This window comes from Mollisia scopiformis (genome assembly GCF_001500285.1).
Source record: "Mollisia scopiformis unplaced genomic scaffold LY89scaffold_11, whole genome shotgun sequence".
Classification (NCBI taxonomy): Eukaryota; Fungi; Ascomycota; class Leotiomycetes; order Helotiales; family Mollisiaceae; genus Mollisia; species Mollisia scopiformis.
Window position 1 is genome coordinate 868,768 of NW_017263591.1, and position 19,590 is coordinate 888,357.

Here is a 19,590-nt window from a genome sequence, read left to right on the forward strand (position 1 = left end):
TCCCCATCAGCTGCATTCCTCCTCCTTCTCATTCTTCTTCTTCTGCTCCTCCTTCCGCTTCTCTTCCTCCATCATTTCAGGCGTCACAACATCTGACTTCCACGGAACCTTCTCAGTGATCCCCAAAACCGACTCTTCATCCTCAGTAGCGTACACCCCTCTCACCCCATCCCCTCCTGCATACCCTCCGCTCACAACCAACCTCAACGCACCCCCCTCATCTTTTCTAGCATACCAAACCTGCTCGTCACCAACCCAACCCTTCGCCCCATCAGGACTTACCTCATACAAATCGCCCAACCCTTCATTCCTCTTTCTCAACAGAGGGTTGAAGGCATTAGTAGGCGCGTCTGGCCAGTGAAGTACGTTTCTGAGCGTGATAACGTGTTCATCCGGTGATAACGAAGATTTTAGGACGGTAATCTTGACGGTGCCGAGGCCGTGAATGGCGATTTTGGGGTAGGGACCGTAAAGGATCAAGGCGGTGGGTTGGGATTTGTAGGCTATGAGGAGGGCTCGGGAGTGTGTGTAAGCGAGGCCGCTGGTTATGCGCCAGGATTGGGAGTGATGTTCGGATGAGGGGTCTGGGAGGATATGTGCTTCTGTGGATGGGTTCTTTGAACTCATGGTTGGCTTGAGATGTTGTGAGTATAAGAGGTGTCTTAGGGAGTTGAGATTTACCTTAGATGGCTGTTGTCTTGGTGAGAAGCAAGTGAGAAGCTGTATTGACCGTTGGAGGAGAGAGGAGGTGATATATGTAGAAGGTGGAAGCGACGTTGAAAGAGAAAATCATAAAGCTAGAAGAGAAAGACCTACACCCAAAAAAGTTTCTCCTTACCCACAAAGATATGTATCGATGGACTGAATCTTTCAAGCTGCATGTGAACTTAGACGCAGTATCTCCATCTTGGAGTACAAAGCCAACAGCTCCCTATCTTCTCTCATTAAATACCAAAAGCTCTTTCTTCTCTAGGGGCGAGGTACACAGGAGGTAATGGTGCTCGAAGCACGCACGTATAACTGGGGTTGAAGGAGGATTATTCTAGCTTCTCTTGCGTCTCAAGGTGTCATTCCATTCGGAAATGTTTACGAAAGGCTTTTCACTGCTGAGCCGTTGATCTCGAGCAATTAATGAATCACATTGCACTACGCTAAATGAAGTATAAAATCTCGACAACTGTGGCTCACAGCGAATCAGAGAGTACTTAGTTATGAGCAAGCAAAGTAAAATGAACGTGCTCGAAGTCTGCTCTCTCCACTTCGCCCGTGTCATCTCATATTGAAATAGGTGAGACAGTAAAGACAATATCTCTGTCGAGGGCTATCTTAAGGTTGAAACATAGCAGACTAAACCTGCGAAGAAATTCCCACACAGAACGAGTCAATAAGTCTTCAGAACCCTTCAGCCGCTACTCGATCAACAGCATATTCCATCAGAAATCCATCAGAATGAGACCTCAAGATCCATGACAATGTGGCCCGGGGTGGTGATAGACTTGAGCACAATAGTCTTTTGATTGGGCCATTTAATCAGCGCAGTGGTGCCAATGTCTGCAAATGTTCCACCAAGACCTGGAGCGTCGGCAGTGACAACCAGATCTATGATACCAACAGCTATCACGGCATATAGAGACGCCCCACCAGCAATCAACCACTTCCACCACTCCAAGATTGTCGATTTATTCTGTTCCTCATTAATCTGCTTCAGAGTAATGTTGCCTTGGTCGTCGATCGCGAATTGCTGCCAACTATTGTCCCATGCGTCGACGTGAACTTGTACAAAAGTGACGTCGGCTTTATATTCGAGGAAGAGCTCGAGGGCTTGCATAGAGGTGTCGATGGAACCTGTTAGTTTTGAGATCCATGGATCGTTATCTTTGTCGAGCTCGATGTGGGTGTCGGTGTTAATTATCTGGTAGAGAAATGGTTGCGCCAATGGTTAAATAGCGATTTTGCTAGCAAGATCATCGGGTGCTGTGAGCCTGTGACTTCTTTCTTGAGTCCGGTGATGAGCGCTGGCATTACAATGTATTCTAAGAATAATCTGTTCGATACTAACTGTTTAAATTATTAGTGTAAACTTCATATAGCTTGGAACATCTATGTCCCGTAGTACTGCTGAGGATCAGGTCCCATAAGCTCTGAGCTTTTCTGGTCGTAATATAGACATAGTTTGATGATGAAACTTACGACGAGATAATCTTGAGTAGGTGCAAGAATCGGCGCATTAAAGTACATATTTCCCAAGCCCGGAGAAACAGTTTGCATCAAGACTAAGAAGTTACTGCGGCTAGGGGTCGTTGGATCATAGACGAACGTGAAGTCTGCGAGTCGAGGAATGAGAGGTTTGTACTCCGCCTCTTCTGCAGCCGTCAAGGTAAAGCTAGCGAGAATGTACTGCTTGCCAGTTCCAAGGTAGTCTTTGATGATTTGCTTCAAAGCAATGATCAAGAAAGCATATCCGGCAGCTGGCATCTCGAGGTTGATATCAACGATGAAACCTTCGCGAAGGTTGAACATAAGATCGTAAGTCGTCTGGTTTTCTCCGGGATGTGGATCGACTTCTGCTTCAACTTGCAAAAGATCTGTCGTGACAATTATCTCTTGTCCCAGAAGTTCAATCGAAGTACCGTTCAGCTTAATAGATCCAGTGATAGGTATCAGTACATCAACTTGGCTACCAGAGCCAACCTTGACTTGCAGTTGCGGGGCACCCAAGGTGATATCTAAATTGACGGTGAGAAGGAGGCCAGGGACGATGGGAACAGGGATTTGCGTGTCGATGGACACTGCAAGTATCTTGCGAGTTGTTGGTTGATACCATCCTGAGTAGTTGCAGCAATCATATCCCAGCCATTACTGTCGTATACATTTGTCGCCATTTCTCATGAACAGGAGCGAAGTGAATGCAAGATTGCTAAGAGAAGAACAAGCACGACAGATCTGATGTAAGAAGGCAATACTTGAGCGCACAAAGATAAACAGAACAAATACGGAGTTCTGGGTTATATTCCCAGTTCAAGTAAATAACAGCATTGGAGAATATCTTGCTGTCTGCCCCACCATGCGATATGACTGCATGACTCTCTAACGCGGCCGCTCACTGATACACATATATCTGAGACTGTCTTTCTGATAAGCAAAGCGATAGGAGTTGAAGCAGTGTCATATGGAGAATGCCATGGTACAAATGCACGCCATCAGCTGAAACAAATATACCTACTGACCTTTTTAACTCCGACAATCGGGCGTTCTTTCTAGGGAGTGGCGCTCCACACCAATATTCTCCAGAAATACGATTCTAGAGGTGAGACTTACACTAAGGTCTCAAAGCTTTGCCCAAGTCAAACTGTTTTCTGCTTCTATGAGGGGTCAAATGTCCTTCAAAATAACGCCCGAATGTCAGATTTCAAAACACCGAGTACAACCATACAAAAAGAGTTTACGTGACTTTCTCATCAAATATAAGAAAGCGGTGAAGATGTCTCAGCTTCAGCCTTGAAGAATATCCAATGTGGCACTGTCAGCTCCACGTTTTTGCCAGAGAGAAGAAGAAAATGTTTTGCCATCGAAACACCTTTTAATATATGTCCCTGGTAGTGCCTAGCACTCGGGCCCAAGTCCAAAGTGTCTTGCTTGATGTCTAGGATATCTTTTCTTGAAGCGCCATTTCGAAAGAGCTGGGTTCAAAATGCTGACAGGTGATGCACTCGTATACGTTCGAGAGGTGCATCGTCCAGCTCTTGCAAGAAGCCTCTTCAAAGACAAAGGCCAATTATGATGAAAGGATATAAGGATACAAAATACCTTTGTAATTGTTGAGAAGAAGCTGTCCTTCCACCCTCGGATAAAGGAGTCTTGCCACAAGAGACGTCTTTGGGAGCATCGTCGCTCGCGTCGCGCATGCTTGTCGCATTCAGACCCCTGTAGACTGTTCTTGCTTATGATGCCTAGCCCTTGAAATCTTTCCACAGTGATTCAAACTTCGAAGCCTTTTTATCCCATTTCATGTTGAGCGCTTTTTCGAAGATTGGTGACAGGTCATGAGCCGCACAGACAGAATCATAAGTCCCCATCTTTTTGTCGTAAAGTTTGCGAAGCTCGGAACTCAAAGTACCATCCTCTAGTTCCAGTTCCAGTATTGCGTCTCGCTCGGTGGGAGTAAAGTAAGGCGGCCCAATCTAAAATTCATGTCCCGTCTCCGCAAATCTGGACCTTGCTTTCTCATCGTTGTTGAAGGAGTGAAGGTCTCTGATAAATTGTCTGGCGCTGTTGTAGAATTTGTCGTTGGAGATCGCAAGTTTTGAAAGGATCCGCTGATTTGAGACACGCTTGTCTGGATTTTTTTTGAACATCTTGCTGACTTTAAATTGGAGGCAGAATGTTGAGTTGGGAAGATTTGAGGAGTCGAAGTCGGCAAATGTTGTGGGGCAAGCCAGCGCTAATCACTGGCCACGGCAGCTATTGTAATTCCAACCAACGATCGAGCTCTGTTGTGCCTTAAGATATCAGTCAAAGACGTTTGTCCAGTGTACTGAAAGAGTGATGTTTTGATGCCATGGTGGGCGTCTTGGCGGGAAGACGTCCTTCCACCGAGCTTCTGCTTGTTGTAAATGTCTGCAGGAAGACGTTAACAATAGAGAGCCTTGTAAGAGAATGAAGAAACAGACATTGGCTTCTAATGAGAGTGTACTGCCAGTAACCTACTACGGTTCCAATGGAGAAACTGCACTGATGGGTTAATGAACTGCGGATCTCTAATTCATTGGTGAGAATTCCACATAGGGTGTCCACATAATATACAATATACTACACTCTCCATCCTATAGATTCCATCATGATAATCTTAATGGTTTCAGTATCTTCTCTCTTGCAACTTCCGCTGCCACATCTCCACCCTTTTGCAAGGCTATTGCTCCAATAATCGCATATAAGGAAGTAGTCAAGATAACATCGATACCAGAGGCGTCCATGCTTGCTACCTGTGAAGAGTCAGCATCGTCTTTAAGCATACTGTCCATCAAACTATACATTTCTTGGTTTCCATCTTATGATGCTTCGCATTCCTAATTGTGATGCCAAGCTTCCGAGCCTCTGCTTCGTCAAGACCTCACTCAGCTGTACATGTGACAGGTTTCCCAGGCCTTCCAACGCAGAATGTGTAAAAGGTTTCCGTTTATCGGACGGAAGAATAGGTTCAGGTTTCGTTATCATCGCTGTTCCTGACAAAGCTGCCAGACCGGTTTGCAGATTTAGGATTCGTCGTCCTGATACCAGTCAACACAAATTCCTCACAGCATCGTTACCATAATCAGGAGTCCATACCTAAGAATGACAACCGATCATTGAAGCCTCTTCGTCCTTGATCAAAGCTCTTGTGTGTGATAGCGAGCCATTTGACCTCCTCCGTCAACATCTTGTCGCCTCCTCGTCCTAGAAACTTGACATAGAAATTGTCTAATCGAGCTGGATCGCTGTTGCATTCCCATTCCTTTGCTGGGTCTTTAATTCGCCATGATATCGGTGCTTTCGCTCTCTCTGGTGTGTATGACCATCTTGGTCTCTCCACCTTTTCGTGATCATACTCGACATCCTTTCTCGCTGCTGATGCGGAGAATTGTCGAATGGAACGTGGATATCTCGAGCTGCATTCGCATGTCTGTCTCGAATGCCTGATAATGTTCTGGAGCGACCGTCCTGCAGGTTTCGATGCCATTGTCTCTTCCTATCTCACGTTTCGTATTGGGCAGGTGCAGATTCTCAAGAGATCCGAAGTTGAAGCTCAAATAATTTATTTAACGCTAAACCATTTCAAGCGACAGTGCAGTCGGAGCGTGTCGTCCAGTGGCGCCGACGACACTCTTCACCTTTCGCGTTCAATTTTCACATTTGATTGACTATGAGCTCGATATTTTGGCATGTTATTTGATCATGGCTGCTCATGAACGGCCGTCTACCAAAGCATCCATTGGAACAACATTGCTTCAAAAATTTGCTACTGTTTTGCCTTTGGGCGCCAGCTTCAAAGCCTATCACCTCTCTACCCCTCCGTCTCGAACCTCTGCAATCTATTCTGCCCCTCCAGGAGCTCGTCCTGATCGAACGTACTGTGAAAGTCACTTCCTAGCCGTCTCAATTCGAACACCTGCCAAAGATGGTGCCGATTCAAAGGAGGTGTTAGCTTTTGCGATCGAGATCCTCATTTATTCGACGGCATACGACACAACGTTCTTTGTATCCAAGGCAGACTCGACCGGATTCCTGCATCACTTGGGTCTGCCAGAGAAGGCTCCGTCCCCAATCCGAGACATCAGTGCGACCTTCTTACGACATCTCGTCCAGACACATCAAAGGCCGAACGTTCGCAGCGTTGTATCTCTTTTTGCCCGAGCACAGGACCAATACCTCTTTCCTGGAAGTGTTGAATACAGCGGTAAACATGTGCTAGATGACAGAGGGTTGGTGCGTTGGTGGTGCAAAGTCTTGGATCCATTGCTAGAAGAGTCCAAAGCGCTGCAAGAAACACAATGGGACGTTATCAAGGGATACCTTGTGGTTCCTGGACTCGACAACCACGAGACACATTCATATCTCCCAAGAAGTACACCTATCAACAAGTCGTGGACAGTTGGTCATCCACTCTCAACTATTTCCAGGCATTCGGACGCGCCGCCGAGATGCCTCATCCCTCACTTCCCCGATGATCCCAAATCGCGATATCTGGATGAGCTTGATGACGAGATCACGGAGGGACGGGGCAAGAATAGTGGTCAGTGGAAGAGCGTGAAGACCATAGATCAATTCTGGGACATGATGGCTTTCCGACAAGAATGCTCAGCCGGAAGGTTGGTTGGGTTCATATGGATAGTGTTTTCACCAAAGGCCCAGCGTGATCCGAACGCATCTGTTCTTGGCGATAGTCAAACATCGGACTTGAGTGTGGATAGCCAGACGGACATCGAATCTAGCCAACCTGGATTGGCTTCTTCCCCACTTACTTCGTTCACCGCCTCAAGTCAAGTATATCCAACAAGCTCGCCATTGAAGCAACGTGCCTTCGAGGAATTCGAATCACAGCAATCATCGAAGCCGCGGTCTCCCAAGGAAAAGAAGAAGAAGAAGCTGACTGGGCCTATCATTTCGAGGCAACCAAGAATAAAGACCGAAAACAAGAACTACCTCCTTGACAGACTTGAGAATACTGCTTACTATGCTTGGCCAGCTGAAGGCCGAGCCCAAATCATTGTTGACGAATTAGACTACAAGCGCGTCACCGAACTTCTTCTTCGTCTCGACTTTGCGAACCTTGAGCTTGCGACCTCCAGCTCAAATAGATGGATCAACGAAGTTCGCTCTGAAGCTTGGGGAGAGATGAGAGATGCTTGGGGTCAGGTCGTCACTGGTACCAGGCCTGTTCAGACTCGGACCGAGACTGTTGGATCGAGTGTCAATTCCCTCAACATGGGTCTTATGAGGAAGAAGCGAAAAGGCGACGAGTCAAAAACAACGAGTGAAAGCTGTGCGCCTCAAGTTAATGTTCTCTCGGTAGGTATGGTTCGGAAGAAGGCAAAAGTCTGAGTATGACAGGGACGTCATAGGGTCGGGTTGCACAGATTGGCGTTGGCGTTTAGCATTTGATATTTCGAATACCCAGTATAATCCAATACATGGAGTTTTTTCTTTACCGTCATCAACTTGCGTTGCACTGATTTATTTTTGTTCTAGTATACTAGTGTTCGGTGGCTCGGTGCCTAAGGGCGAACTGGGTGGCATATGGACGTCTTCGCACTTAGCCATATGGCTCCCCGACACCCTCGTCTTTTGTAAATTTGCCATCCATATGGTATTCAGTCAAATAGTCGATACCTATTTTTACCCCTCGGACGATAATTATTTTGAAAGTAATTTTAAGCCACAAAGTCTTGTGGGCTACAATTCAGAATCCGAAGTCATGCAAATTGAACAGTACGATTTTGTTGCACTCTAAAACTACAAACACAAGATTCTGAAACTCTAAAAGGTGAAAAGACCACGTCTGAGTGGATCCATTGGACTGAAGAAACATTTTGAAAACAATAGTCGTAGCGATAATGGCAGTTATTACATCTCAATGCAACGTTCAGGTGCAATGATCGCCGACTTTAGCAGGTTGGGTCATGGTGTTTGGCTGCAGCCTCTCGAGCGATTATGCACAACCATCCACCATCTATCCCCATTGGATGGACTAACAGCTGATAGCTGCAATCACGGCAGGAGCTCTTACCGAGTAAGCATGGAATTTCTTGGTAAGCCACGGTGCGAGAGCAGGATGACTTCTCAATGGAAGATGCGTTGCTATCGCAGCCAGCTGGGGAGATGAAGCACTTCGAGCCAAGGTCGTTTTGGTGAGTAATAGACCACTCTACAAGCGAGGCCGGGAAACCCAACCCATGCATCGAGGCAGCAATTCCTCGGCGCTCATCTTATTGACTATACTTGTAGATCTTTATAACCGACTTTCGTAGTTATCTCGTGTCTGGGCTACTTGACCGAGTTTCTTAATGCGGATGAAGCTGCAGTACGTTGGGCTCTTGTGGCGTGGATACCCAAAGCGTTGACGCCCAGCTTCAATGGCTACCTGTAACGTCGAGTAACTCTACCCCGCACTGCCCCTAAATACCAGCTTCTATAGAACTCTCCTTCACCATCACGCTGCACTTCAAACTCGCTCTGCCAACAACGCGATCCCCAAAAAATGTCCCAGTCATCAGAAACCACAGCTAGGCGCGGCAGGAGCAAATGGCAGAAAGACTACCAGGAGAAACATCCGCTGCGAAATCGCATCGTTGTCTTCCTTGATGGAACGAGCAACGACAAGAAATCGGAAACCAATGTTTGGAGACTCCATGAGCAATGCAATGAACATGAGAACTTTCGGGGAGTGCGTCAAGTCAAGTGCTACATTGAAGGGGTGCGCGGCCTGAACGGAAGTTTGTATGGAAGTGGTAAGTGATCATTTGCAGTTCAGAACGCTATCGAAAGTATTGCACCCAAGCTCATGCGTGATTGTAGGCCTTGAACTTAAGCTAGTCAAAGCATACACATTCATCTGCCAGAAATGGAAGTCCGAGTATGACGAGATTGTCCTTGTTGGATTCTCGAGAGGGGGTTTCAGTGTTCAACTTCTTGCCCTCTTTCTCAATGACCTTGGGATCGCTGAGTGGAAGCCTCCCGCCAGACTCGGAAGTGCGCAAGGAGAATACAAGAAGACGTTCGAGAAGGACATTGAAAATAAAATAAAGGAATGGGAGAAGGAGAAGGGTCTTGGCTGTCAGAGATACAGCAGGAATGCCATCATCATGGCTTGCGGTGTGTGGGACGCTGTTGCAGCGTTAGAGGGCGCTGGCGGCAAACATCGCTCGAAGCCAGAGAGGAAGCAATTTCGGTTTGCGTACCACCGTCTACCGCCTAACGTTCGAAATGCTTTTCACGCACTATCCCTGAACGAAAACCGGCGTGCATTCGAGCCAGTACTGTGGCACCAGACACAACCACAACCAGAACAGACATTAAAACAGTGCTGGTTCCTTGGCTGCCATTCAGACGTTGGTGGGCATAAGGGCAATCTGTCCAATGGAATGCCTGACGTTACTCTTGTGTGGATGATGGCGCAGCTCGAACCTTTTGTGCTGTTCAGAACCGAACCTAGGACAGCAACTCTGACTATGTGGCCAAGTGTTAAAGATTTACGAGACGGTAAGATTCTATCATCTTCTATCGAACATGATGGATAATGCTCACAACTACCAAGATGAGGTCAAGGACTCCCGAAGACTATTATACAAACTTGACAAGTCAGAAGCGAGAAGAGTTGGAGAGCATCTCTGGGGTTTCCGCCCTACCAGTAATCTAAAGGTCACTAAGGAGACGATTCATTGGAATGTCGGAGAGTGGACGAGCGGATCTTTCCGGCACAGTCTTTCTGACAAAGGTCAGAAGACCTGGAAGCGATTGAAAAGAATACGGAACCCAGAAGGTGATCCACCCTACTGCTGGATCGTCGGTGACGAGGAACATAGCCTCTCGGAAGAGCAAACCGACCCTTTAGAACTACTATGGCTTGGCATAGAAGCTGTTCACCCTGATCCAAATTTTCCTCAGGACACTAATCGAAAAGTCTTTCGCAAGGAAATGGAACGGATGACCAATGTAGTCTACCCGCTATCTTCCGACGAGGCACGGGACTATGAATGGAGTAATTTGACAACGTATAGCGCAGCAAGTGGCTCGCAGAGTGACTTCAGCCCTTGGAGTAATTACGAAACGGCAGAGGACAGCGATCAGAATACAGTTACAAGTTATTATCAAACCGGAACATCTGGAGATGATGCGAACGAACACGAAGACAGTTTAGGACTTGAGGACCGGTCTGACACGGATCCGGTTGCGAGGGATACCTCTGGCTATGTCATTGAAGGGTATCCAGTGACCCAAGAATACCCAAATGCTAATGATAACAATGATAACATGGCTGGTGATACCGCCAGCATCTCTGAAACCACAGCGGACGCCCTCAGTACGGAGCCAGGTTCGACAGGGGACGAGCAGTACGCACAAGAACATATACAGCTACCCGGACCTCAATTGACTCGCGAGGTCTCAGCGGAGGAAGACGTTGCGTATCTCCAAGGGCCAAGGTCAGAAGTTGAACAAAACACTCGGGATCGATACAGTCTACCAAGTCGTGAGCCACATAAGGATACCAACAGGCGACACAGGTCTTCACGATCTTCCAGAACAGCACAGAGCTCGAGTGGCTCATCCAGACGCCATAGATAACAGGGGGGGGGGAGCTGTACATGCTATTCATATTCTCCTTCGGTTCTTCTCCTTCGACGATTTGACAGGTATGAAACAATTGGCAGACAGCGTAGCATAAGGAGAGTCAAAGTGGAGTTCGACTACCTTGTGCTTCGCGACTGTGATATATCTGACAAAACATATGCGGAGAAAGCCTCTGATGGAAGGGAAAAAGTCGAGACTCCATGCTGTCTTGCCAGGCTGTGGAACCACTCCGATCGAACCCTTTTTTCAGAAGGCTGGCCAGAAACGAAGGATAAACCCCGGGAGAGCTATTCCTAACATCGTAAGTGCAGACGCTCGGACCATGTATAGACTTAGGGAGGTAGTCGTTTCGTAGCTTCATTTTCTTTGTCTTGAATAACAACGACAACGCGAAGACGATCGCAACGACCCTTTCCACGAAATCAACGTCGCCAGGTGATTTGTGAATGTTGGGAGCTGATGATGTCTAACAAGCCAAAGAATACCCCGGCTTACGGCTACCGCCGAGTTGGGACTAGGGCAGAACATCGCGAATCTACCCCGTTGGTTGTGTCACCTGATCACCTCGAAATTCACCTAAACCAAAACCTCGAGAACCACCTAAAAAACAAACTCGAAAACCCAATCGAGCAATTCAGTCACCGCGACCTTCCACCCCCCTACCATCCTCGTACGGAGATTGCCACAATGGACCCTACAGAGATTCCCGCAAAGGACAACCATGCAGAGATTGCCACAATGGACAACACAGAGATTCCCGCAAAGGACAACCGTACAAAGAATCCTGCAAAGGGCAACGACCTGGAGCGAGGAATTCTCACCGAGCGAAGCCCGCTACTTAGTATTGCACCACTGTCACTTAGTCTTACTGCGCCACTCTCCATCACCACCTCCGGCGTGCGGGTCCACATCAACCGCTCCTGCACATTCCTCTTATTCCTCCTCGCAATCCTGGTAGGAGTTGCGTTTCTTGCTATCGCGGCCTGCTATGTCTGGAAGACGATTCGAGGAGGTGTCTAGAGTTTGTACCCTTGCAAATCCAAGCGATTCAAAGATACTAAGAATTCGATCTAGATCTTCGATTACACACGACCTTCGCAACGTCTTTCCGTAGAGCCGCGTTAACTGATCTTGGGGAGTTTTTTGCACGGAGAACTGGCGTTGGGGGAGCGAAAATTTGGATTGGGAGGCGTTGAGATTCCAATCAAAGCGAAGCTTTTCTGACCATCAACTTGACCTATTCACCCTTCGCGTTTCTTTGTGCTAACAAATGAGCATCGTGTGTCTCAGCCTTATGGCGTTCTGTTCTTCACCCACCAGCATTATCCTCGCGCGATCAGAGGGGAGCTCTTCAGCCTTAACTTCTATCTTGACCACATGACTCGTTCTGAAGTCTTACAACCTTTCATCTTATATCAGTCTGTTGATCCCCATCATGGCGATCACTACGCTTTCAAGTAGCGATTCCCAGTTCCGTCGCAATGGCCGAAGCAATCGCTGCCCTAGTGATATCGGGAGTAGGACTCCTGGTAACAGGTGGAAGCGCTGCGGCTACGACCATTGGAAGAACTCACACCATTCGGAAGGATAATAGCGAACGGAAAAGGCAAGAACAGGTAACAATCCAACACTATGGACTTGTTAAGTAGATAACTAATGTTCGAATAGTCGCAAGAACCTCCTATGTACTAGATCGAAACGAGGGATTTCCATCATTACTCCGGGGGCCAGGGAGGATCGATTTATCGTCCCGATGGGGGTTTCTCTACATAGTTGATTTCAGTATGGAGATACGAGGGTGGAAAGGACTGTTCATTATGCTTCTGGACCTGTGAATTCAACTGCGAATCTTCAATATCAACATGCAAGTCAAGAGTGATTGTCGTCGGGAGAAAGACGACAACGCAGCGGGTACTGCGGAGCGCAGCTTATGAGCAAATACTACCGAGTGGCTATGGTAGAGGTCAGAGAATGGTATAATATAGACCGCAAGGACAAGGAGAAGAATGGCGGCAGAATGGACCAGCGGGGTATGCGAGTTATCAGCTTCAACATGATCCAGCTTGGAGATAGGGGACTTGGCGTGTGTATTTCGGGACACTTGAAATTTTTGGCATCATGTCTCACGTACCGGTATCAGTACTCGGGACGTGATACGCCTACTGAACTCTCTTGTGCGTTCGAGATATGGATTTTCTTTCATGATTCATGCTTCGAAAGTGAGGTCTCGGTATGTGATGCAGCCAGCCGAAAGAGATGGTACAGTATGTCAATCTGCAAGGGAAGCGAACCGATTGTCCCTCTTTCATTTGAACATTTCTCCTCACATCTTCTTTGACCACTGGTGGATCACGGAGGTTCGGCTTTGTACATTATGTGTACGGTCACTGCGCTGTGAATGAATCTGTGCCGGTACTCCCGAGTAGAAATTCTTTCTTGATTAATGGCGTGTTTCACAGTTTTCTAGGAAATTACCAGCTTGAGCTTTACCGTCAACGGTATGTCTCACTCATCTGACATAGTAACAAACGAATCTAACCTGTATCTTCCGGTCGTCCTCTGATGCATTACTCAACCCACCCTTCTTCGCTGATCATTAGTTCTTGATACTTTGGCTATCACGTCAAGTAGTCAAATCTGGCTTGCCGTCAGTCTTCTCCATCCGCAAACAAAAAACCCAGCACTCAAGACGCAATGAATGCGCCAAGATGGAGTCCGTACTCAAGTCTCGACAGTGGAGAAAGAGATCACGATTCGACGAGATGTGCTGGCACAAACACCCAAGGAAACCCATGCAAGAATAGGATATCATCTCCAGCATTTTCTCGGCGGCGAATGCTACTTGACAGCCTTCAGTCTAAAGGCCCAACGGAGGTACTGTTGTCACTGGAAGAGATTGCCCGTTGAAGCATGTGCTCTAGTCATGAAGAGTATTCTTTTGCGAAAGTTCAAGAATGGAAGGTCCCATTTTTGGAAGCGTTGATTTCGACTCTTCGAACGAGGAACGAGACCTTGGAGGAGGAGAATAGGGTGCTCTGGGAAAGGAGTAACGGCTTGGCTGCAGGAATGGAAGCCATTCCCACAGAAAGCATAAATAAACTGCGGGGCCATCATGGCAATATGCGTATCTTGCTACAAGATTCACGATATGTAAACCACCTTCAAAATTTCATTAGCAGTCTGCCGAACGAGCATATTGAAGGCTTGACCAGTACAATCAAGCTTGTTAGCATGGAATTCTGAGATTGGATACAGGGGACCGGAGACCCAGCGGTGAAGATAGAATGTTCTTGAAGGTAAAGTGCAAGCACACTACAGAATCAATAGAGGTGCTAAGCTCAGAATTACAGGTCGACTTCAGTCTGTAGACTGACAAGGACGAACGCGAACCGATGTCCTTGTCTGCGACGTTCTTCGGACTAGACTTTCTCGATCCAAGCGTCGGAGGACAAAGTTCAGATTAGTGGCATGTGTTGAGCCAAAGGATTGTAAAATGAGACGTGTGTGGTAGAGTGAAGGCGAACTGGGATTTTCTTGGAGTTGAAACCCTTCGTTTCTTCCTTTTTTTTCGTTTTTGGAATGGCGCAGATTTGACAAGGGCATACGGATCTATTACTGAGAGATTCATAAGCTAGAAAACTTGTTGATGAATTTTCTGAGATATAGGCAATGCAACTCGAGATTATCGTAGCATCATTCGTCTCCGAAAACTAGCGCACGCTTTCAGTATCTATGCCACTCTCGGCTCACATTGCTCAAGCTTTGAGTTATCTCTATCCCTGTATGAAGAGCACCCCCCAAATCAAGCTTTTTTGTATACTCAATTTTCTGCACAGACAAATGTGAACATGAAGTTCTTCGCGGTAAGTTAGGCAGTCCCAGGGGCCTAGGGGCTCGCTTACGGCTCGCTTAACGGCCAATAAAATAGGAGAGAATACCTTAGGTACCTAAACACGTAAAATGCCTACTTCAAAAGAACAAGAAAGATAGCCATGGAAACTATGGTCGAAGACACACGGGTAAGATAGTCATCCAAGATTATTATTCCAGAACCAGAAAATATTTTTCGCAGATCGAGGACAGACCTTGCAAAACTTTTATTGGTCGACCTGCTGGGCTTTCCTGCAGCCGAAGGGGGCTAGTGAGCTAACGTGATTTAGTACCGTTTCTCGAGTATCAAAATTAGATTCTTTGTGCTTGGACTGGGAGAATCTTTGGCTAGTTAAACTTTTATATTGTACAACTAAGCAAAATTATCTGTGGTATATCAAGAACGGACTAATTCACGGACAAAGTGTCAAAGGAATGTGGTTGACTTGTCTCGTTTTTATAGAGTGGTTCTGGCAGTTACATGTCCCTCCGCTGCTGGGACATTCTGGCTGTCGCATCAACTCACTACGGTCGTGCAATAGCAGTGGGTCAGTGTCGCCAATCGTGTTCTTGAACCCTTCTAGCACAATTCAACCCCACCCCTAACAATCTCAAGGTCAATGAAGACCCCCGGAAATGTCGGCGTGAGCAGGGCTTCTGCAATACTTTTCTGGGCGTATGTAAATCTGAGAAATGACCGCTTCCTGACGAACACCATAGCAGTAGGTCTTAGTGCTTCTTCAGGCGCATCTCGTGGACCGCGCATATGCCAGCTGATCTGTCTAAGGTGACCACCCAAGTGAGCTTTGGCAATGTTGTACAATGCGTCTCTCACAGAATCAATTGCAGCCCGCACAGTTGTATCGCGGATACCCGACGACTCATCTTGATTTGTTCTGGCTGGATTGACAATCTCTACTTGGACCTGAGAACTGTCTAAGTTTCCCTTCTTCACTAGTAGATCGAGAATTTCCCCGCAGGCATCTTGCCACTAAATAGGAAAGTTGTTAGCTTGTATTTTAGCATAAGCTATTCTTGAGCACACAGGCAATCTTGTGACTTACTCGCGTAAATCGATCTTTGTCGTCGTCGCCCTGGTTCGTCCTGATGATGACTGTGTCCACAGCCGCACTTGGTTCATCTCTTGGCCAAAGCTTCATCTTGCCAATACTCGTATATTATATTTTGAATTGTGCTAGGACATTCTCAATGTCGTCCTTACATTTTTGGAAAGCCTCCCGAGTCTGACAAAGTTAGCTCTACGATCAATGATTTTGAAAGGCGAAAAGAAAACACTAACATTTTCATCCCACATACTGAAGAAGTTGTAAGGATAGTGGACGGGGAGATGCCCTGCCGCACTCACGCGCCATTGGTCTTTGCCTCTCGAGAATTCTTCAATGGTCATGGATTCGGTCTTTGGGTCATACTCTTCCGAAGAGGTGCTGGGTGTGGGCAAGTACTTTCTTTTATGAATGTTGGCAGTCATGATTGATTTCTTGTTCCGCAGAATGTAGTAAATTCAAATGATCGGGAGGTGATGTTTCACTGAATTTCTGAGTGATGAATTGATCTTAATTTGGGGGCGGGACGATGCTTTTATACACCTGTAATGCACTAGAGGGGTTGGTCCAAAAACAAATGCTCGGTTAAGGCACGTGATCAAGCAAAGCGACTTCAACTGTGACCAAAGTAGCTCCCGTGAGCTTGTATTCACAAATATGGGGCGATATCAAACGCCATTAAAAACTAGGCCAAGGTCTCGGTGACTTGTATCTCTTTGTGACAGCTGTGACTCACATAAAATGCGCTTGCATGTTTGAATCCACAAACGATTTTCGATACGTTGCTTGCCTACACTTGCAAGACAACTAGGTTTGTTTCGGGGGAGGTATGAGTAAATCACTGAACCGCGGACTGGGAAGAATGTGGGCTTTTACGTCGATAATAGGTCCATTGAAATTCAAAAATCTCAAAATATTCTACATGACCGGGTTCAACTGAATCGAATTCGTCCTACGGTGTATTCCTGCAACAAATTACCTCTCTTTCGTGGAACTCATCTTGCAACCTCACAACAGGAAATGCACCTATACTTATGCATGGTAGAACTTATGCTCTACCTATGGGAAATCAAGGAATCATCCTGGCTTGACACTGATCATCAACGTGGGTTTAACTCTGAGTTGGAGGGTTCAGCACGGCTGTGCATGTGCCAATGATTATGAGCAGAAGAGATATTAAACCTAGAAAGCAAGCAGTTCGGAGATACCTAGTCTTTAGGAGTAAGCTTGGCAAGCGAGGTGCTGGTACGGTTACGAAGTACGGTTACGAAGGAAGGCGGCGGACAAAGACCTCAAACTTCCCGAAGCTAGTGCTTACTGACTGAAAGGTGCAAGGTGACAACGTGCTGTGGAAAGTTTTGGACATTGCCTTTTTCTTTTTCATTACTTGGAACCGGCTCCAATATCGAGGTCCGTGCAGTCGTATTGAACGAGACGCGCTTTAGGATTGGCAATTGGTGTTGGTTCTAAACACTCCCCCAGTCCTCTGTGCTTATTAAGTACCAACTCCTAGGATGAGCAGCTATCTGCAAGGATGCTGAGCTAATGAACAGTACCAAATTCCCATGGTGACGCCCCCATGCTCTGGGCTCGGGCATTTAAAAGCAAATGAGTACGTTTGCGGCGTACACCCGAGCTCTGTGCCGTAAAGACGAAACGACCAATAAGACAGGGATACGCTCGTCTGAAAGCTTATGTTCTCGTGGCTTGACATATGGTAATTAGTAAAAAGGCTTATTCGCACGTTGAAGCTGAAGCCCGGCTTCGATCTCCCCACGTCTGAGCTCAAGCGGCGGAATCACTTCAACGCATGCGCAAGGCGCATCAGAGGACTCGCTCAAGCAGCAAATGGGAGCGTGATCATTTATGAATTGCAAGTCAAAGCTATGATTGACCAATACAGCGAAACAAATTGGTCACATCATTAGGAAGAAATAGGAGTTATAATTGGAGTTTGGAGTGCAGTAACAAAAATCAAAACACCTCAGTGAAAACTAACCCCAAAAAGATGCAAATTTTGTAAAGAAAGCTAGAGCCAGGACTAAACCGCAAAACCACTCGTGATGACAGGACTGAACCCTTTCCCAAATTGCTTCAACTTTTTCATCTCCTCCTCCCCCAATCTCGGCGTCACCCCACCATCTTCAACCTTTTTAGCTCTCACAATCAAGGTCTTCGGATAGGCAAACTCAAACTCTACACCCTCCCATTCCCACAAGGGGCTCCTGTCACGGAAACAGAATGGTCGTCCGTCCTTGTTCTTAACCACATCATGCATCTCAGCCAGACTCAACATATGCCCAGTACGAAACTCGCCCTTGGCAGTAACAGCGACAGCGCTGTGCCAGGGCGTCATGGAGAAGTGATTAGGTTGGGGGACGAGAGGGAAGGAAAGCTTGTTCCGTCCTGAGGAGCGGTGGATGGAGAGTCTGACATGGTCGGGGAAAGCGGATTCGATGGCGGACGCGAAGGCGGATCCGCGAGTTATCATTTCTTGGGCTATTTGTTTTACAGCGCGCCTGTATGCATGTCCGCCGACAATCCCTTGGGTGACTGGACTGTGCCTGGATATAGTGTTAATGGATGTCATATATGGAGAGGAGAAGTCTATGCATACTTGAGATCCTTGGTCAAGAACTTGATGTAACCACAATATGTCAGGTTCATGTCCCGATCTTTTTCTATCGCTTCGGCAGCAATGAACGTTGGGTCAAGAAATCTTTCCACCAAGGCTTCTCGAGTCTGACCACATGTCGACAAGTATTCCTCCTTCGTCATAACAATTTGATCTGTGATTCCCAACAAGTTCATGATGCGGAAGAAGTCAATGTTGTGGTATCCCTGCTCCTCCGACATACGACGCAGTGCAGCTCCATACTCATAGACCTCCTCGTCGGAAATTCCAACGAGATCATTATAGACAAGTCCATCCGAAGTGACAGTAACTTTCGCACCAGGAGAATATATTTCTTGAATTTCTCCGCAAAGGTAGTTGAGGCGACCCAAGCCAAGAAGTTCTCCCAGATCTGGAAGTGCTCCTAGCACCTTTTCGACCTTGTTGACACTTTTCCATGGAAATGCTGGGAGGACCAGAGGAACATGTTGGTTGTTGTCCACAGCTTTACGGACGCGAGGCTCCATTTTGTGACGTCCTAGCCAGCCTCCGCTGAAGCTTTTCTCTTCGTTATGACCATATTTTTCAATGATCCCCAAGATTCTGGAAGTCACATCGTGATCTGAAGTTTGACTTGCAGATATCACAGATTTAACACCCTGAGATTTTGATGTCTCTCGTTGAATGCGGGATGGCTTGCTTGGAGGCGGTAGTAAACTAACATCATTGGTGAGGAAGTCATCTGATCGGGCTGAGGAGAGCGAGGATGGCGATGCTGGATATTTTGGCACTTCAGCAATCGTGACAATAGGGGAAAACGACGTCTTCCAACGTTTTAGATCTTCGACTACGCTTTCGAGCTGTCGGAGACGGGTTTCTTTCGGATCGAATTCCGTGATGGAATCGCTGGCCGAGACTCTGCCATCGCTGACATCAACAATGTTGATAGCAAATAGCTTAGATGAATATACAGACATGCTTGAGATTATCGCACAAGATAAATGAAGTAATGCAGGTATAGAATTGAGATACAGAGTCAGAATGGTGCCTTTGCTTCTTCCAAAAGGTTCTTTGTTCAAGAGCTTAATATACAATTTGGCTTCAATGCGTTTTGTTGATGCTTTGTTTCACAGGAACGTGTGGGGCCTGCCTTCCGAAAATTTAGTTCCAAGGAAGCAGCATCACGCCGCCCTTGCCGCAAAGAAGCACCGCTTTACC

General features: G+C 46.8%; 9 protein-coding genes across 9 annotated transcripts; 3 read left to right on the forward strand and 6 right to left on the reverse strand.

Annotated features, from left to right (window-relative positions):
* Positions 1–6: 6 nt before the first annotated feature.
* Positions 7–634, reverse strand: LY89DRAFT_747243 (uncharacterized protein; the record flags this gene model as incomplete). The annotated part of the gene is made up of 1 exon (XM_018221113.1): positions 7–634. Exon 1 carries the CDS (start codon positions 625–627, stop codon positions 7–9), a length of 621 nt encoding a protein of 206 aa, XP_018071931.1. The 5' UTR covers positions 628–634.
* Positions 635–1,444: 810 nt separating this feature from the next.
* On the reverse strand, positions 1,445–2,882 carry LY89DRAFT_733418 (uncharacterized protein; the record flags this gene model as incomplete). Its single annotated transcript, XM_018219797.1, has 4 exons — positions 1,445–1,912; positions 1,990–2,058; positions 2,191–2,726; positions 2,822–2,882. 4 exons carry the CDS (start codon positions 2,880–2,882, stop codon positions 1,445–1,447), a joined length of 1,134 nt encoding a protein of 377 aa, XP_018071932.1.
* Positions 2,883–4,126: 1,244 nt separating this feature from the next.
* LY89DRAFT_684593 (uncharacterized protein) lies at positions 4,127–4,410 on the reverse strand. The gene has a single exon (XM_018214912.1). It carries the CDS (start codon positions 4,353–4,355, stop codon positions 4,182–4,184), a length of 174 nt encoding a protein of 57 aa, XP_018071933.1. The 5' UTR covers positions 4,356–4,410; the 3' UTR covers positions 4,127–4,181.
* Positions 4,411–4,752: 342 nt separating this feature from the next.
* Positions 4,753–5,765, reverse strand: LY89DRAFT_645146 (uncharacterized protein). The gene is made up of 3 exons (XM_018211866.1): positions 5,326–5,765; positions 5,032–5,267; positions 4,753–4,982 (listed from the first exon to the last, which is right to left on the reverse strand). Exons 1-3 carry the CDS (start codon positions 5,714–5,716, stop codon positions 4,836–4,838), a joined length of 774 nt encoding a protein of 257 aa, XP_018071934.1. The 5' UTR covers positions 5,717–5,765; the 3' UTR covers positions 4,753–4,835.
* A 109-nt stretch (positions 5,766–5,874) lies between these two features.
* LY89DRAFT_57740 (uncharacterized protein) lies at positions 5,875–7,894 on the forward strand. The gene is made up of 2 exons (XM_018208889.1): positions 5,875–7,549; positions 7,726–7,894. Exons 1-2 carry the CDS (start codon positions 5,932–5,934, stop codon positions 7,731–7,733), a joined length of 1,626 nt encoding a protein of 541 aa, XP_018071935.1. The 5' UTR covers positions 5,875–5,931; the 3' UTR covers positions 7,734–7,894.
* Positions 7,895–8,276: 382 nt separating this feature from the next.
* On the forward strand, positions 8,277–11,051 carry LY89DRAFT_57769 (uncharacterized protein). The gene is made up of 4 exons (XM_018208910.1): positions 8,277–8,384; positions 8,482–8,984; positions 9,052–9,735; positions 9,791–11,051. The coding sequence occupies exons 2-4, from the start codon at positions 8,735–8,737 to the stop codon at positions 10,816–10,818; spliced, it is 1,962 nt and encodes a 653-aa protein (XP_018071936.1). The 5' UTR covers positions 8,277–8,384; positions 8,482–8,734; the 3' UTR covers positions 10,819–11,051.
* Positions 10,956–12,078, forward strand: LY89DRAFT_57757 (uncharacterized protein). Its single transcript, XM_018208903.1, has 2 exons — positions 10,956–11,845; positions 11,899–12,078. The coding sequence occupies exon 1, from the start codon at positions 11,284–11,286 to the stop codon at positions 11,842–11,844; it is 561 nt and encodes a 186-aa protein (XP_018071937.1). The 5' UTR covers positions 10,956–11,283; the 3' UTR covers position 11,845; positions 11,899–12,078.
* A 3,196-nt stretch (positions 12,079–15,274) lies between these two features.
* On the reverse strand, positions 15,275–16,183 carry LY89DRAFT_733423 (uncharacterized protein; the record flags this gene model as incomplete). Its single annotated transcript, XM_018219798.1, has 4 exons — positions 15,275–15,685; positions 15,759–15,864; positions 15,917–15,938; positions 16,012–16,183. The coding sequence occupies 4 exons, from the start codon at positions 16,181–16,183 to the stop codon at positions 15,275–15,277; spliced, it is 711 nt and encodes a 236-aa protein (XP_018071938.1).
* A 1,616-nt stretch (positions 16,184–17,799) lies between these two features.
* Positions 17,800–19,114, reverse strand: LY89DRAFT_747245 (uncharacterized protein; the record flags this gene model as incomplete). Its single annotated transcript, XM_018221114.1, has 3 exons — positions 17,800–18,322; positions 18,376–18,975; positions 19,095–19,114. The coding sequence occupies 3 exons, from the start codon at positions 19,112–19,114 to the stop codon at positions 17,800–17,802; spliced, it is 1,143 nt and encodes a 380-aa protein (XP_018071939.1).
* Between the last annotated feature and the right edge of the window lie 476 nt (positions 19,115–19,590).

What these genes read in the sequence shown, in the direction of transcription:
- LY89DRAFT_645146 (XM_018211866.1), bottom strand. Translation starts at nt 5,716, where the DNA reads ATGGCATCGAAACCTGCAGGACGGTCGCTCCAGAACATTATCAGGCAT. An exon ending in TGATCGGTTGTCATTCTTAG is followed by an intron (nt 5,268 to 5,325) that starts GTATGGACTCCT and finishes GACTGGTATCAG; the next exon opens with GACGACGAATCCTAAATCTG. An exon ending in TAAGATGGAAACCAAGAAAT is followed by an intron (nt 4,983 to 5,031) that starts GTATAGTTTGAT and finishes GACTCTTCACAG; the next exon opens with GTAGCAAGCATGGACGCCTC.
- LY89DRAFT_684593 (XM_018214912.1), bottom strand. Translation starts at nt 4,355, where the DNA reads ATGTTCAAAAAAAATCCAGACAAGCGTGTCTCAAATCAGCGGATCCTT.
- LY89DRAFT_57769 (XM_018208910.1), top strand. Translation starts at nt 8,735, where the DNA reads ATGTCCCAGTCATCAGAAACCACAGCTAGGCGCGGCAGGAGCAAATGG. An exon ending in CGGAAGTTTGTATGGAAGTG is followed by an intron (nt 8,985 to 9,051) that starts GTAAGTGATCAT and finishes GCGTGATTGTAG; the next exon opens with GCCTTGAACTTAAGCTAGTC. An exon ending in TGTTAAAGATTTACGAGACG is followed by an intron (nt 9,736 to 9,790) that starts GTAAGATTCTAT and finishes ACAACTACCAAG; the next exon opens with ATGAGGTCAAGGACTCCCGA.
- LY89DRAFT_57757 (XM_018208903.1), top strand. Translation starts at nt 11,284, where the DNA reads ATGATGTCTAACAAGCCAAAGAATACCCCGGCTTACGGCTACCGCCGA.
- LY89DRAFT_57740 (XM_018208889.1), top strand. Translation starts at nt 5,932, where the DNA reads ATGGCTGCTCATGAACGGCCGTCTACCAAAGCATCCATTGGAACAACA.